The sequence below is a fragment of the Populus nigra genome, chromosome 8 (assembly GCF_951802175.1).
Source record: "Populus nigra chromosome 8, ddPopNigr1.1, whole genome shotgun sequence".
NCBI classification, from domain to species: Eukaryota; Viridiplantae; Streptophyta; class Magnoliopsida; order Malpighiales; family Salicaceae; genus Populus; species Populus nigra.
This window is the reverse complement of record NC_084859.1, coordinates 17,474,219-17,492,555: the sequence shown is the minus strand read 5'-3', so window position 1 is coordinate 17,492,555 and position 18,337 is coordinate 17,474,219. Positions and strand designations below refer to the sequence as shown.

Here is an 18,337-nt window from a genome sequence, read left to right as displayed (position 1 = left end):
GGAATAAACTGACAAAAAAAAAATCATGAAACCTAATTTAAAAAAAAAACTAATGTTAAATTATGAGATGGAAAAAAAATTTTAAAAAATAATAACTAATATCTACCTTGTTAGCTTATAAAACATATGACTTGAGCTATAGAGAGAGGATGCCATCGAGAATTTAATGACATAATGGACGGTAATTCTTCACAACTAGAACACGTTGCAATGCTGTCAAAACACAACAACATCCTTTCACACATTGCCATATGCTCAGCACGTGCCTAACAAGTATCAAATTTTAATATTTTTTAATTACTGTAAAAGACCAATTTATCCCTCCTCTAATCTGGCTATGACAAAAAAACACACATGAAAATACAAAAAAAAAAAAAAACCAAAAGCAATCTTAAATTAATTTTGATACAAGGATAAGTTTATAATTTGATTGTGCTAAAAATATAAAATCAAAAAAAAACTTTTAGCAACCAATTATCTAATGCTTTGCTTTTAAGGACAGCGAAGAAAGATTAGAAAGACTTTAATACCCCCAATCAAAATAAAAATAACAAATGGAACTCATGGAAAATATCTTAACTTAGTTTTCCAGGCTGATTTGTTAAAGGACAAAAATGACAATCTACTATAACAATCCAGCTGCAATGTTTTCCCACAACCTATAAGTTTTGGTAAGAGGTGTTGCATTGCCATATGTCCATATATGACTTTTAATTTAGTATAAAAGATAATGCACGTTTGAAAGTGTGATAATTTTTTTTTTAAAATGTTCTTTATTTAAAAATATATTAAAATAAAAATAAAAATACATTAAAAAATATTAATTTAATTTTTTTAAAAAAATAAAATATTTATAAAAATACAGTCAAACCACACTATCAAATACCCTACAGGTCTCAAGCTTTAAATAATTTAATAATAAGCTAATCATTTGCCACACTAGTGCAATTCATAGGCTTTCAAAGATTCTCTCCTCCATAAGCGTGTGTGCCTGTATGGAACACCACCTGACCAATTCTCCCACACTTAAAATTACAATCACATCCATGCTTACCTGGCCTTGAAGTTTTGCTAATGAATTCAACCTTGTTATGGATCATGTGTCAGCCTCTTTGCCTATATTCAAGGAAACAATGATCAGGCAGCAAACATCAACATGACAGCTCCAGTTCGGGTAGATATGTTTCCATCAACGGGAAGTTCCCACAACACAACCTTAATTATGCACTTCTATTGGCCACCAAGCACCAATTTAATCCACCTCCCCCCCCATCAAGCACATCCAATGAAGCAGCCTAAACACCGGTATGCAGCTTTTAAGAGGTTTGGAGGTTTGATGAATGATAGCAACATCCATGAACAAGTCCCCTTGGGGATCATCAATAGCGAAGACACAGTGAGTTTCCTGTGATTTGCAGTGTTGCTGGCTACAATTCGCCCTATGAGTGTGAGAATCGTGCTAATGAAGTCATGCTATGATTTGATTAATATTGACTAACCATTTGTACCAACAGTAATGTAATGGAAGGAAAAGGCAAGAAAAGAAATGAGCCATCTTTATCAAAGGATATTACCCAATTCCTTGGGATTTCCCTTTTCTGGTGCACAATCGTGCCACCCTTTTCTTTAGTTACCCACAGAAAAATTAATTCATACCAGGATTGGTAATTGGCACTATACGCGCGGAAAGTAGGACCTATCATTTCAAACATTGGATTTTACGCAATCCAAAAAAAATAATTATTAGTGTAGTGAAAGCATAAAACACATATAGTTCTGACTTTATCAAACAGGGAAAAAATGATATTAATTGCTCTTTGCTTTCATTACATTTCTACCCAAGTATACACCGATTTCGTTTTGACTATAAATAACTAATACTTATCATAAGACCCTGTGGAGGAGGCAAGATGCAGTCCAAAAGGCCGTAAGCAACAGGTAGGGGTGTAACAAAATGCAACCCCTTGATAATTACCAAAGAATGACAAGAAATAAGATATTCACCAGAAAATATTATTAATTTGATGCATCTCAGCTAATCAAAACACATCAAGCCAAATAAATTATCGTATATAATAAGTATTCTGTACAAAGGAATACCAAGCAATGGTGTTATTTATTTATTTCAAAAGAAATGTGTATACAAACTGTAATCTAAGTTTATAAACCTTTGTCTTACCTAATATAAGCGCCCCCGACACTCATCCGTGCCACAGTAGCATGGCGACTGTTTTAGTTTCCCATCAGGACCAACAACGCTATCAAGCGCGTAGCCATAGTCATAAGTAAGTTCCTGTTTGCAACATAGAAAAACCATCTTTTATTCTTAAGTTGTTGTCAACGCCTAGGAGATGACATATCACATAAAAAGCAAGCCCAGGTTATAACATCAAGCGAAAACAAAAACTATTTATTACAATACCAGGTTAACATGTGGAAAAAAAAGGAGCTTATAACAAATATCCAGAAAAAAAACTCAAAAGACATCGAATCCAAAGTGAATGGAAGAGAAACATAAATGGAACTTTACTTGCATAGGAAGTATATCGTCTGCTGCAAATAGCACAATTCGAGCAAGTCGGATATCATGGTGGGTGCTCAAAATGCACTGGACAAATAGGTTGGGCTGACAACTATGATTAATAAATCTGGTAACATTACCATAAGAGATCGCATCTATGCAAAACTCAGATTCACTTTCATCCATCTTGACATCTACTTTCTTCAGAGGATCAATTGCAGGTGCAGACCCATCACCTTGTCGCCTCTGCAAGAAAATACATTTATATTCCATTGCGAAGGAACGAAAGTAATGGAAACACAAAGGCTCTGGCAACGAGCACTATAATAAGAACCAAGCTAAACAAAAAGTAGAATGCATATTCCAAGCGCAATTTGGTCTTTGAATAAGAATGAGAACAAGTTGGTAAATAGCGCCACAGGTTAACAACAATTGATATTTACTTGTTAACTCTCAGTGTTAGCATGCAGAAAGACCACTGAGACAAGTACTTGCAAAATATTGTCCATGACCAAGTATATAAAGCTATCACAACAAGTTAGTATTATAATTTTCATGCTTCCCACAATCCCATGTCATACACAGGTTAAGACAAGATATGAAAATGATATTTCCTTGAATGATGGTACTAGTACCTCTCTTCCCCCTATTTCATTCATTGTATGCCAGCAGTCAATATCAAATATAAATTCATTCCCAGAGACGTTATCCAATTCATCATTCCTCCTAAGAATTCCAAAGTATTCACACACTGGAGCACCAGAAGGAATTACATCCCAAGACCTAACAGCCCATCCTTTGTCTGCTGTACGATAGACCTGTTCAAAGAAAATTTCCCAATAAATATGATGACTTATGCTGAAAAGAAATTGGTTCTTGATTGTGTGTAAATACCTCAAGTTGGTACTTCAATCCACGCTGAGAGACGCGGTTAATGCAACTAGGTCCACAGCTACATCCAGGACCACATTCAAACACCACATCCTTTGCTTCAATCAATCTGAAAATAAATATATTCAAGAAGCAATATGGGCAAGATGAAGAATAAACACATCAATCTTTATAAAACAAAAGGACTAGATCAGACAATTGAGACGTGATAAAGGATCATGAAAAGGTCAAAATATAGAAGAGACAACAAGGTATAAGGTACACCTATAATGGAAAGGCTTAAAGTGGTAAAAAGTTTTTGTGCCTCAACTTCTCAAAAGTTTGGCCCAAAAAAATCAGAGAGAAACTAATTCATATGACCGGATCCATCTAGTTTTTTGGCTGGGACTTGGGTGAGTTGAGTATCAGCACAAATAAAAACAATTGGTGTGGAAAAAAAATATCTCATTGTTTCCCCTTTCTTTAATAAGCAAAACTTCATTTATTCCAAAATGAAAATGTACCATTCTAATAGGCAACCAAAAAAATGAATTTTATAAGAACCACATTCAAATCTCACCTGCCACCATCTATGTCCACGTATGGAAAGTCAAAGCCATTAAGTCGAGCACAAGAACAAGACCTTGGATTTGTACATTTTCCTTTACAATCACACCCAGAGGCACTTGGAGGAATGATCACATTTCTTGCAACTTGAACAGACTTGATATATTTAAAGCCTATAATTTCAAAATTAAATCATTGACAAAGACAACATAGATAAATTTGTTTAATTTATTTACATGCCAACAAACAAGAGGAGACCAATCAAATAAGAAAAAAAAAGGCAGACTAAGTAGAAAAGAAGGGGCACAAAAATCACCTAAAAAAGAAAATAGAGAATTTCTTTTGGCTAAAGGAAAGAGTTTTCTCTACTTAAGAAAAATACAAGAAATTTGTGTTCTAACAGCAGAATTCAAAATATAATTTCTAAACCTGAAACGAGCAAGTTTTGTGTCTGCATTCATGTCAATGATACATTAATGCATAGTATTATTAGTACCACATGCTTACATCAAACGTACCTGAAAAGAAAATTGCAACAAACTAACCATCACATTATCACACTTGTTCACCAGAACTAAATGCTCCAGTTCACCAAACAACATGTGGAAAAAACAACAAATGCAATAACTACCCTGCAATGGTGTAAAGTCACTTTTGTTGAACGGTTAAATCAGATAACTAGAAACTCTTCTTTTATTAAACAATCTATCATGTTATGTCAAACTGTGGCTAATATCTCCAAGCAGTGCAGGCACCAGGAGCAGCACTTCGGGCCAAAATGACTTTAAAACCCATGTGAGGCATCAATGAATTACGTATTATGCCCATAACCAGCATATTTAAGGACTGCTCGGAGATTAAAAAGCAAACACGTTGATGAAGATGTCATCATATTCTTTTTATTTATTTTTCATTATGATGTATCATTGTTATTTATTTCATGATATGTCCTGGCTGCAATGCTGTCATTAGTTTAACTGTAAACAAGACATGTCTGCCATGCTCGGGAACAACAAAGGAAGACCAGAAAGACCACCATCTTCCTTGTATGATGGTGGTCTTATACTTGATGAAAGTGATGATTATGACCTACACAAATAAAATTTCAACTCTTATATTTGATGAAAATGATGATTATGACATACAAATAAAAATTTCAAGTAGTTTTTATACTTTTAGTACATTATGATGGAGTCCTTGTTTAAAACAATCTCTTATAAATACTACCAATAACCAGCATATTCTCAAAGTACAGGAGAATAGAGTGAAAAGTTATGTTTTAATGGCTTGATGATTTGTTTGGATGCTATTAGATATTCCAAACTAAAATAACAGCTTATGTGGAAGTTGGATCTGAAGTCTTTGTGCCACCACGCAATCTGGTATTATATATTATAAATCTCTTAATATAGGTCACTTTACATTTTATATTAAAGTTGGAAATCTTGCTTCTCTCAGATGCATGACAGCCACTTAAGCCTAGAGCCCCTGCGTACTTAGTGCTAGCACTTTTATTGGCAATGCTTGCTAATGGGATTCAGTGACTGCCCTAACAAAGGTCAATTCCTTCAAACAGAAAATTATGTTCCATTGAAACACATACCATTTTTCATGGTACGCTAAAACTTTTATCGGCAATGCTTGCTAATGGGATTCAGTGACTGCCCTAACAAAGGTCAATTCCTTCAAACAGAAAATTATGTTCCATTGAAACAAATACCATTTTTCATGGTATGCTAAAAGAGAGAATGTTTGAAAAGGTAGATGTCAAAAACTTGACGAAAGCCAATGCTATAACTGCAACAACTGCCATCTTATCAATACAGTAAGACCTAATTGAGTAATAATAATAAATAAGACTATTACTAACTTGGTACTTGAGAAAGGTATGAAATCAACATTAAACATTAAAATTAAAAGTAGTGACTACCATGTTCCTAGAACCTTGAGATTTGTAAAATGTTAGATTAGCGATTGAGTTACAATCAAAAAGAAAATCAAAGGGCTCAATCTTGCAAAATTAGTTGAGAGAAAAACCAAGTTGTTGTGTTTCAATATTAAACTACGCTATCTCAAGTTTTGTTGCTGTTCACATTTAATTGCTATAGCCTATAGGTAACTTAAAATAAGCAAATAATAGTAAAAAAAATGTAATTCTATCTTTTATAAATAAAAGCTTCATAGCTTTTCATCTCCCTCTCCCAGCTGATGGAAAACTAGATCTAGGATTTGAGTCTGATATCCAAAAACAATCTTGTGAGACTGTAACATTTTTCAAGGTAATAAACACAAGCAATGTGATGCTAAAAATTGTCTTTCATGTGCATCATATACTAAAATGAGCATGGAATGCAAAAGGTAAATGATTTTTCGCATTGAGAAAAAAAAATTTCCTTGTGACGCAGCACTCGCCTGAAATATATAAGCAAAGCTATTTTTGATATATATATATATATATATATATAGTCTGTCTAACAGATCCACTTCCCTCAGAAAAGCATAAGTTGGTCAGTAACTTGCCTGGAGGTGCTATAGGAGGATTATCAATTACATTGATAACAGGAATAGGTATGTCTTCTTTCCCAAAAGAGATGTCCTCACACACCAAGCTTGGAAAATAAAATACTTCTGTCAGTTTACACAATGTAAGCATGCACATGAAAATAGTACATATTCAGTTACATCACAGCTCTACAGGTTTCATACCCATGCAATTTGCCGATAGTTCTTTCTTGTTCAAAACAAACCTAAAACAGAAGCAACAAATAGGTTCAGGTAATACAAATGACTACCAAGGTGAACACACTGGATAATGAAAACTCAACATAGCAATGTCTGAAAAGCACATAGCTTAAAACTACTGATTTATTTGCAGTAAAGTGTGGGACATATATCACCACATCCAACTACAAATTGGACTAAACAAGCAAATATTAGAGGGAAATATACTATAAGATGGTGTTATTCTGAAAAAAAGAACTTACACGGAACAAAAGGAAAGAAAAGGGGGGAACAAAAACAAGGAGGAGCAATGTTCATGAAAGCATAACTAATAGAATTCTCATTGCACATCAGTAAATGATATTTGAAATTAAAACTATTATGACCCATGAAAAAACAGGTAAACTCTTTTTTTATGTTATAAAATAGGATGAAAAGGTCACCTCATCTATCTCAACTAAACAGGTAAACTCTTTAAGTTTATTAAATAGGAGCAATATTAAAGCATATCAATTAAACAGGTAAACTCTTTTTTTAGGTTATAAAATAGGATGAAAAGGTCACCTCATCTATCTCAACTTTGGGCTGCCCTTGAAGTCGTTTCAAACAGTACTTAGAAACAGTAAATCCAGAAGCCCTTTTAAAAGACCAGCAACGTACAACCTGCAGACAGAATGAAAAATTAGCTGAACACATTTTAGATTGTCATACCAAAGTTGAGGCACGTTCAAAATCTTACACGTGCAGCATAAACCACGCATTAGAATGGCTTCAGGTATCATTGACCAACACTCGTCCAATATTATTAACTCAGCCATGTAGCATTAGTAAAAATAATAATGAACACATCACTTAAATCATGAAAAATGTAAATGATTTCCCTCTATGCTTATCCAATACTCAAATATTCGATCCACTTAAAAAGAATGCATTGCACTGTACTCTTTGTTTTTTCTTTATTATTCAATTACGCCATTAGGTAGTGAACCATTACTTTCTTTCCTTAAAATTTCCTCAGCAGTTAAACAGTTCCAAATATTTTTCAAATCTTTCATTTCCCTATGACTCATCAAATGCTAATATTCAGAAAAATGATGGTTCAAAGACCACTTTCAACATACACACACAAAAACAAAAGGCACTAATTGCAAAGAAAAGCTTCAATATTTCAGGCTTCAACCTACCAAAATATCCGTTTGACCATCTAAACAGCTCAAGAAACAGGTCACCAGGATGCAATCAAAAATTCATTTCTAAGAAATCAGAGCTATGAGGAAAAACAATTAAAAATAAATTGCACTAAATTTTTTCTGGAACATGCCTCCATCAATCTGTAAAATGATGCAAAAAACACAGATGCATCAAAATTGACAGTTTTAAGGGGGAAGAAAACGAGATTTTGAATGAGTCTGCCATGTATAAAAAGCAATAAAAACAAAGGCTTTTCCAAACTGGAAGCCAATTATGAGAAGGGAGGCACAGGGAAAAGACATGCACATGATGTGATATATTAGCTTAGGAAAGGCAACAGAATTAATATTTGGTAAAACCTTTGGCAATTGCAAGTTAGAAATTCAGCCATTTATAAGATTAACGTCTTTTAGAAAGCCCAGAATATGTGATTAGGATGTAGGCACAAGTAGATCTTCAACAGATACAATGCAAATACAATTTTACATGCTAACCATATAAAACTCTTTAAAGCAAGTAAATTTCAATAATGCCAACCTTGTACAAACCACAATATGTGTAAACTTTGCCACTTTGATTATCACCACGTTTATGCTCACAGATGACCCTGACAGGTACAGATTGCTCCATATTATTCTGCAAGAAGATCAAAATGAAAAATGAGTAATAGATTCCATAAAACACACAAAAAGGATTTAAAAGTTGACCACATATCTGTACCAAGTAACAGTGAGGACAGTTGAGAATACATGAAGTTAGATCGAGATGGATTCCCAGTCATGAAATATTGACATTAACAAGTCTATTGCTATTATAACCATCAAATCATAACTTAGAAGGTTGTTTACTACCACTAGAAGATTTAATCAGTTATGAGAATAAATAAGCTACATGAACAAAGTTCAAGAAAGCAGCTCATACAAGTGGTTATATCAATATGAACAAAAAGCATCTGTTTAGAGTGGGGAAAGCACACAAAGGGATCCCCATGGTTTGCGTGTTTTTTAAAATAAATGAACAAAACTGAACACTGATCAGTGATTAGTACAAAAATAATAAAACATATTTCATAGAACCAAGTAGGAAGTATCATTTCACCAATAGAAAGAAGAATTCAGAAAGAAAGAAATTTCTGTAGCTTCAGCTCAGTCACTTTCCAAGTATGAACATAATTACATCATTAATATAGTTCCCAAACTCTCCACCATGATGGACATGTACGGAGATGAATGGTCACTAGGAAGGGGATGGGACCACAGTCAAAACCCTAACCGCCCTGTCTCTCTCTTCATATGAAGAGCCTTAAAGTTTTACTTTGCGCTCATTAAAAAATATAAACTAATAATGTAATATAACAAGAATATAGATCAATATCATTTAACTACCATAAACGCTTATAATACCTCAAGAGCCAAATTACTACAATGCATAACTTGATCTTTAGTTTGACTCTTACTACCATTCATGTTGTTTCTGCCTTGGCCTGTATACACTACTTCATTTAAACAATCAACACCGTCTTGATATTGTCCAGACAAAACGATTGCCACTGCTACCAGGCTGCTATACTCATTGTTCTTACCCTGCACATATTACAAGAGATAATTGAACATTAAAGAGGTGCAAAAGTTTGCATTGAGTATAGTTTTCATAAACCCTAATGAAGTTAAAACATCTGGAAAGCAGCAAGCATTAAACCAGAAAAAGGGAGCAGTTTGAACAAAGATTTAAATAGCAAGTAGAAGTGTCCCTTTCTTTTTTCTGCTTTAATGAAGTTAAAACATCTGGAAAGCAGCAAGCATTAAACCAGAAAAAGGAAGGAAAAGTTTGAACAAAGATTTAAATAGCTGGTAGAAGTATCCCTTTCTTTTTTCTGCTTTAATGGTTTAATGCTGCTTGTTTTCCAAATATGCTAGTAGTTCGCTTGTACTTGGATTTGACTGAGATGTGCAGAAATTTGGGTTTAGAGGCAAAAGAAGCCCATATTTGTTGTTTATTGGTTACACTAAAAGTAAGCTTAAAGAAATTTTTTCAGCCAGTTGCAAGAAAACGTTACTTCATTGATGATGATGCTCAATTCATTTGACAAAATGTTTCAGCTGTTGCAATTTTCATTTCGTTAACTATTGGGTGCTATTTCCTATTCCTTGGAGTGCTTTTATCACCTTTAGTTCAGCTTATGTTTACTCTACTGCAAACAGGGTCACAATTTCATGAGCAATCCCAACCAGGACCGCATTTCATGGGCAAGATTGCTTGTCACTTTAATTCTTCACTTTGTTTGATAAACTAATCTTCCTGGATGATGAATAAGCAGAGGGAACACAAATAGAATCATAAAGAATTTCTAGCAGATAAATACCTTCAACAAACACAAGCATCATCCCTCAAGTAAGCAGAAATTAAAGCATAACCAATTTCTTTTCACATTTTTCACATAGTCATGCATGTTTTGAAATGTTCTAAGTTACTTCACATAGCAATTCAACTATATGCCATGAATTTATGAAGCAATTTTAGATTAATTTTTTTCCTGGACTCACTGCTCTTCATTGATGCATGGACACTTCTCAAGTCTCAATTCTTAAGTGTCTAGGAAATTCATGTAAAGGGATGTTCTAATCATAGATATAAATATAACTTTCAAAATTTTCTTCAAAACATGTAAGAGATGATAAAACTAATTTGACAAGTCAGTTATTAAAGCACCACAACTTGAACAAAAATGGCAGAAAATGCCATTAAAGCCCTATAATCTTAAAAGGATAGCAATTGATTATTAGGGGATGAGGTTCCAAGAAATAAGGGTGGAGGTTTCATATCTCGTATTAAAATGAGAACAGCCAAAATACCACGTTTCACTATGTATGACTTCCTAGCACAGGAAAAATGAATCTAGCAGACCAGAGCTATGAAAATTAAATGAGTATCATAAAGGAAACAGGAAAATGTATTTCTTGCAATCCAAATAAAAAGAAATGTAGATGCAAACCAATTTGCCACAAAGCTTGCGTATGTAATCAATTCCATTCAACCAATGTCCACGGAAACCTGTAGCCACCATATCATCTCGAGAGAAGAATTTATGCCCAACAGTAATACCTGCAAGATGCTCATAGCTAAGATATATTCATGCATATCAAGGCAAATCAATGCAAAAAAAAAAAAAAAAACATAATGCAACTATGATTTACCCACCAGGTAGATAAGCAACTTGTTTTTCAGTGTATGATTGTTCATTCTTCTTTGACGCCTACCATGAATGACCAAAAAAGAAAGAAATCATCATTGTTCCATACATAATAACAAAAGAGAATGATTCAAAACTCCAACATTATATGAGAGAAATAGACGGAACAGATTTTCAAAATGATTTTGACAAATGGTCAGCTCATGCAGCTGGGAACTAGCATTAGCAACACAACATAGCATATGTGCATGATAAAAGACTAATCATTCATTATGATTAAATACTTGCACGTCTGCTGGTTATGTGTATTCACCACCTTTACATCAAAATAGAGCAAAACAAATCTTGCAAAGCATTTCATTTTTGTTGGCTAATCCACAGCTATAAACTTGAAGGAAGTAGGATTGCTATAAACTTGCCTCGGAAATTTCCTTCAGAATTGGTTGCTTTGAAGTACACTTAGCAGTGGATGAATTTCCCTTCTGCAAAGTTTTCATAGCATTAGCATAACAATCACAAAGACCAAGATCTTCCTCGAGAGAGATGAAATGGAGAAAGCGGTCTCTAGAGAAGTGGGCACATGATAGTCAATTTGTTCTACATAAATGGTTCTATTCACCAAATAATTTTTCCAAAAGAAAAGGCATAATTTTTTTAAAAAATATGAGATATGATAAATTACAAGAGGAAAAAATGGGAAGTTATTAGTAATTTTTACCTCAAATTATAGCAAATACTGTACAGCTTTAGTCATACAAATGGCAAACAAAAAGCATATGGTAGAAGAAGTTTAGTTAAAGGCTTAAGCACAAGAGAACAAATGAACTGCAATGTGCTTCCATTCCATGTTCCCCCGTCATCTTTTTATAGAGAAAATGTTAAGTGGAACCAAGGAACAAGAATCTTAACACCTATTTGCATTAGTCCAAAACATTAATTAAAAACAACAAAAAGGGAAATGCATGTTACCATAACTTTTTGAGTATATTGACTAGCATCCCAAGCTTAAGATTTGAATATAGTCTTAAAGGAAAAGATCAAAGCCCACCAGAGAGAAAACAGAGGGAGGGAATGAAAATGAGAAGGCTCGCATACTCACATTATCAGTATAATCAGCAACCTGAGGATCTCTGGCCTCTACCTTCTCATATCTCTTCTCTTCTTCCTGCGTTAGCACCAAGTAGCTGCTTAGCATGATCCCAGATTAAATTACTTACAAAGAGAAATCAAGAAATAGAAGCTATCAATTCCCCAAAATAGTGAACTACGGGTTTTCTTGAAAAAATTATATTTCCAAATAAGGTTATGACTATTTATCAAAAATTAATTAGCTATTGAGAAACAAATATTTTTTTTTTTGTAAAACTAGCTAAAAAAAAATGATGCATCGTCACACTTTATCACACAAGCAATGTTACAAGACATATTTAGCATTAGTATTGGGATCACGTATTCCAAAGTACAGTATATTCAGAAATTTATCAATGCTGAATGAAACTCTGGATGCCACTCCATCTTGGACCATTAACACATCAAGCTAAAAGGCTGAGAAGTAAATTTCCTAATTAAGTTAATGAAATGAAACACAGTAATCGGATTATTCTGTAAATGCAAAAGCTACTATTTCAGCGATTTGTTTGAACTTTTCCCCAGGTGAAAGTTTTGAGAGCATCATTAAATCAATGTACACCAGTTATTGTTGCAACATCACTTCCTATTGACAGCATTCCATTTTGTAGTTTAAATCGCAGCTAAAACACAGACCAGCTATTTTTTTTCAGTCCAGTTAAACTACAGTCACTGTTTCATTCTTTTATTTGCATTCCATAAACATTCAAGTCATTGCATTTAAAGTTGCACTGCCACAACAAAACAGTGCCTTACCACTATTTAGCCAAGAAGAGGAAACAGCAAAGGAATATTTTGTAATTTTTAGGATTGCTAAAACAAATACATAAGCACCCACTTATAAGTTCCATAAAAGATCCTTATAAATGCAATCACCTGAACACAGCTAAGGTGATGATTATTAAAAGTCCTTGCTGTCTCTTTCACTGCTGTACAGGCCTTCTGTTTGATACTATCAGCTACAAAACTTTGATAGTCCGTCCATTTCAGATTAGCATTGTTTTCTAACTCAATTTCTGTGTCATCAAATTTAAAAGGTAAGGAACCAAGGGCCAGACCACTTCTTTTGAGCCCGTCTTCTCCGCCTTTTCTATCGATATCAGGTAGCCATTCTTGCATTGGATGATTAATGAAGCTCCATCTCTTGCCAGCATTATCTCCAGGGGATTCTAAATGTCTCTTCCGATTATAATCTCCAGTTTCTTTCTTGCACACATCATGTTTAGGCCTACTCTTATCAGGTATACTTTCAAGTCTTGGACACCATCTTCTCTGTCCATGCCCTGTTGACTCTCCTTCAACTTCTTTCTTGCAGATGTCGAGTTCAGGATCATCTAACTTCATGCTCTGACCTTCATCATAGCACGGCCTTTTCTCTTGAGGCTTATTTTTAAGCCTAGGACTGCATCTTCTCTCTAGAGACCCCTTGGACTCAACTTTTTGAACTCGTTGTGCAATGTTCTTTGTCACAGAAACGTCAATTGCTTCACTTGAAGGTTCTTGCTTAATACGTTTATAACTGGGAATCTTGCTTTCTTTGCAAGGACTCTTCATCAGTTAATCCCAATATCCGAATTCTACATTTAGAAAAACAATCAGCATGCTTTCCAAAGCAGGAATCAGGAACTGGCAACCCTACTAGATCTACCTTCTAATTCACATATTCGGTATTTCGAAACTCTACGAATTTAATCTCTTATAGAGACAAAATTAAAAAAATATATATATATAATGGCTTCAGAAAAAAAAAATATAGTACTTTCAAGAACCCAGAAGAAAAAAGACAGAGAGACTGCATAAAAGAAAAACCCAAGTCCTCAAATATCCTACATTGCATTAAAGAAGTAGTAATGCCGATTAATTTCCTAAAGAAAATTCCTCCTACTCAGTGCAGTACATTGACAAGCAAAATCGAAAGAAAAAAAATTCTGTATCCAGGATTTGCCGAGATTCAAAAAAAAAAGTAAAGAAACGGATCAATGCAAGTATAAAATTGAGTTGGTCGTCGAAGTCGAAAGTCTGAGACTTTATTTATAATAATAATATATAAAAAATTGCTATGTAAATCGAATTTCAAGTCAAGAGGAACGTACCAGCAGGAGCAATTCCAGAGAGAACACTGGAGAGAGGTACGGAGAATGTGAGAGAGAGTCAGAAAGCAGAAAACCTCGGGACTGACGTAACGTAGGGTTTTTAAAAACCAACGGAATTTGGATTTGAGGATCATTCAAGGCAAAAACACCCGGCGGGAATTCTAGCCAAGAAGAAAAGACTTGCGCTGTCCACTCCACTCCTTGCTGCTAGATGGGGTGTGATGAGTGTTTGTTTGGGTTGTTTTTTAAAAGATGTTTTTAATTTAAAAATATATTAAAATAATATTTTTTTATTTTTAAAAATTTATCTTTAATTTTAAAATTAAAAATATAAAAAATCAATTTTATTAAAATTCTGGAACACAGTCCCAAAAATTATACTAATAAACTGTTTTTTTGTTTAGACGGTGTTGGGATTTTAGCTGGGTTCATCTAGATGTTAGTTTATTAATTTTGAGGTCAGGAATTAAACCTGAAATTAACTACAAAAATTAAAAAGGAAAGTTTTTTAAATCAAAAAGATTTGTTACCCGACCAGTGATGCTAATTTATTTTTTTTATCATAACGTTTTCTTAAAATACTCAGAAAATTATTTATAAACATTTTTCCTTCCTCTTTAAACTCCTACACTGTCTCAATTTCTCCGAACCTAAATATTATTTACTTTTACGTTATAAAAATATTTTTAAAAAATTTCAAATTTTTTTTACTTTTAATTAATATCATTTTAATATTTTTAAAATATTTTAATATACTAATTTTAAAAATAATTTGTAAAAAATAAAAATACATTTGATATATTTTTAAATAAAATATACTTTAAAAAACACTCATAATCACACTACTAAACAAATTAATTCACCTACCATAAGTAAAGTGTAATAAATGATTGATCTTATACAAATAAAATAATTCTTCGTATCATTAAAAATTTGATATAATTTAATTTTTTTTTTGTTTGTGTGAAATTATTATGAAATAATATTTTTTTATTAATTTTATTACGTGCTATAAAATTTAAATTTTATTATGAAGATTTTATTTATTTATTTATTTTTGTTGATTCAACTTAAAAATCTTTTTTCTTCAGATATATTCATTGTGAGAAAGTAAGGTACATTTTTCAGATTGGCAACATGGAGTTGACTTCCCATTGAAGCCCACTTGTAGCTTGGGCCGGTCAAGATAAATTCATGCCACCAGTAGATATGCTTGCCCAATAATAAATCCACCCGAGGAGCAGGATAAACTGGATCGAGGTTTTCTATGAATGTTCTGCGCTATATATATATATATATATTTCATTTAGAAAATCATCAACATAATGGAATGAAATCTGAGTATAGTGCTAATTAAAAAAAGGATAATAGTTATTCCTACATCATTTATCAGCACTACGTTTGCGGGCTTGATTAATTTATAAAATATATATATTAAAAATAACATCTTGTTTTTAAATATTAATATCAATATATTGAATAAAAGTAGTCAATTCAAGTTAATATATAAAATTTATAATCTGAATTATGAGATTATAATAATTTTATTAAAAAATCAAAAATCATTTTGAAATTTAAATTCTCAATCCAATATTAAAGGATTAAATTGAAAAAAATCAATTAAAAAAATAAATGACCCCAGTTAACCCGAGTTAATATGTCAAACCTGAATTATGAGATCGAGATAAGCCAATAGAAAGTAAATCAAAATAAACTATAAAATTCAGTCCTCAATCAATAAAGTGTTGAATGATGGAATTGGAAAAAAAATCAGTTAAAAAAATTAAACTCGTGTCAACAAGGGTTAACCCGTGACTTGAGCCATGAAACTACGATAACATCATAGAAAGATAATTAAAATAAACTATGAAACTTAATTCCCAACCAACCTAATATTAAAATATGAGATTGAGACAAAAAAATTCAATTACAAAAAAAAATCCGAAAAAATCTCGAGTCAATTAGGTTAATTCATGAAAGCCGCGACCTCAAGTCATGGGATAGCTTTATGAAAAGACAAAATAAAATAAATTATAAAATTAAATCTCCAACAAATTTACTATTAAAAAATAAAAATAAAAAATAATAATAATTTTGCTCTTCTCCAATCAAATGTATTACTCTTCTCTAATACTGAACATAACCTTTTTCAGCAAAAAAAAAAGAGAGTAAATCCCAGAGAGAGATTAGCCTGCGAAGGTGCGTGGAACTTGTAATTAAGCAAGTTTTTAAGTTAATTGGCTATGAAATGGATCTAACCGGATGGGTACAGGAATATTGATTCGTCCATGATTACACAATTGCTATCTTAACTCGTCGTTCACCTATGCGGAAGCCAACTCCTGTGCTAGTGGACTGGCTTAGTGCCGGAGCTGACCTGACCTGGGAAGAATATATATCTTAGAGCCTCCGAGGTTTTCCAGGGAGATCGTCGCGAAGGATTTTTGGTGTGGAGGTGAGCTCAGATCGTGTTTACATGCTCTGCTGAATTCTTTCTCTTTGGGCACTTGGCCCTTGTTGATCATCGCTGGCCTCAAGCCCTGTCCATCCATCAGTTGGAAACAAAAATAAAAACAGGTTAATTCGTTTTTTTCATAATTAAAAAGGTGATTCATATAATTTTCAAAGGGAAGAGTATTTATCTACAAGGTGTTCGATTCAGCGCTGGAAAAGGAGGGGGGGAAAACACAAGGCCATCTCGTGCTCAAATTAAAAGGAAAAGAGAAGTGTAATTATACACCTTGTCCATATCAACACTTCCATTCAGTCAAATATTATACAGCTAAGCATATAGATATAGTAATAATTAATAAAGGCAAAGCATCATTGGCTATCAAAAACCTTAAAAAAAGCTGCTTAATTCAAAAGAGAAACCAATCAAAAGCAGGGAAGTCCCGAAAATCAACGGCTGATGGTCCATAAAAAATAATTGAAAGAACCAATAATTTCCCTGGATTTTTTTATATAGGAAAACATTAAAATGTATTGGGATAGGAGTTAGCAGGGATTAGATATATAAAAACACACGTGAAAGTAAATATAGGAGAGAATCTCATAGGGTGGCCATGGCTAATCGAATAGAGACAGCAACGAACCCTGAGCAATCTATCATTACACTCACATGCTTCCCTCTCTAATCATTCTCTCTATTTTAATTCATCAAGCTCGATTCTTTAAGCCCTTTATTCTGGCAGACAGTAATGTTCCTTGTGCCTCAGACAATGCTGTCTGTTGTCCTGGCATTGCCACCTGTTTCGTAAATTCACGAAGCTGGCCATCCTTGTCAATTTCTTTTCTTTTCTCACAGAGACCAGGCTGTCTGTGTAGTGGTCATATACAGGCATTTTAGATGAGGAAGGAGATGACTTCCATCTGGGAAAAGGTTGTGAAGCTATGAAAGTCGACATCGTCATGTGACTAAACAGCATCAGATAATTAATACTGTCCAAGTCTTCGATCAATTCATTAATTTCAAAGTTTCTACCACGTCAAATCATCACCCACTTTGTTTTTTCAATATTAAAGCGTATTTATCACAATTGTTATTTTTAAAAAAATATTTCTAGTTTAAAAAAATATTAAATTAATATTTTTTAAGTTTTTTTTGTGATTTTAATGTTTTGATGTAAAAAAATATACAAAAATAACTATAATATATTTTCAAATAAAAAAATAATTTACATCATAATCTCAACCACCCCTGTCACTACAAATTTGATCTACTGAAATAAATTGATTTTCCTGAAATACGCTCTTGGCACAAATGTCAAGTAACCAGTGAAATTTTAAAACAAAAGTTTTCTTACGATATTATTACCTGCCATGAGTCAAAACAGAGTAGGTAACCATTGGTGTGTGTAATATTACGAACACACGTTATACAGATAAAATTGTTATTAATTCGGAAGATGATAAGGTATATACGATCGTGTGTTTTTATTAATTTGTATTTTCATTAATAAGAATATTTATTGCTATCAAAATATCACAAGAAAAAAGAAAATCAAAGTACAAAATCACTGGAAATAGTCGGAAGTTGTCTTGCGGCGCTGCATC

General features: G+C 33.1%; 1 protein-coding gene across 2 annotated transcripts; it reads right to left on the bottom strand.

Moving 5' to 3' along the window:
- Positions 1–883: 883 nt before the first annotated feature.
- LOC133700481 (histone-lysine N-methyltransferase, H3 lysine-9 specific SUVH4-like) lies at positions 884–14,507 on the bottom strand. 2 transcript variants are annotated; one of them, XM_062124020.1, is made up of 17 exons: positions 14,282–14,507; positions 13,065–13,765; positions 12,160–12,225; positions 11,480–11,542; positions 11,069–11,123; positions 10,863–10,972; positions 9,274–9,453; positions 8,408–8,506; positions 7,244–7,342; positions 6,665–6,705; positions 6,479–6,567; positions 3,972–4,131; positions 3,416–3,521; positions 3,157–3,339; positions 2,531–2,767; positions 2,180–2,293; positions 884–1,696 (listed from the first exon to the last, which is right to left on the bottom strand). In XM_062124020.1, exons 2-16 carry the CDS (start codon positions 13,740–13,742, stop codon positions 2,180–2,182), a joined length of 2,280 nt encoding a protein of 759 aa, XP_061980004.1. In that variant the 5' UTR covers positions 13,743–13,765; positions 14,282–14,507; the 3' UTR covers positions 884–1,696. The 2 variants fall into 2 exon arrangements, with proteins under 2 accessions (XP_061980004.1, XP_061980005.1); XM_062124021.1 differs by lacking the exons at positions 884–1,696; positions 3,157–3,339 and having other exon boundaries at positions 2,037–2,293.
- Between the last annotated feature and the right edge of the window lie 3,830 nt (positions 14,508–18,337).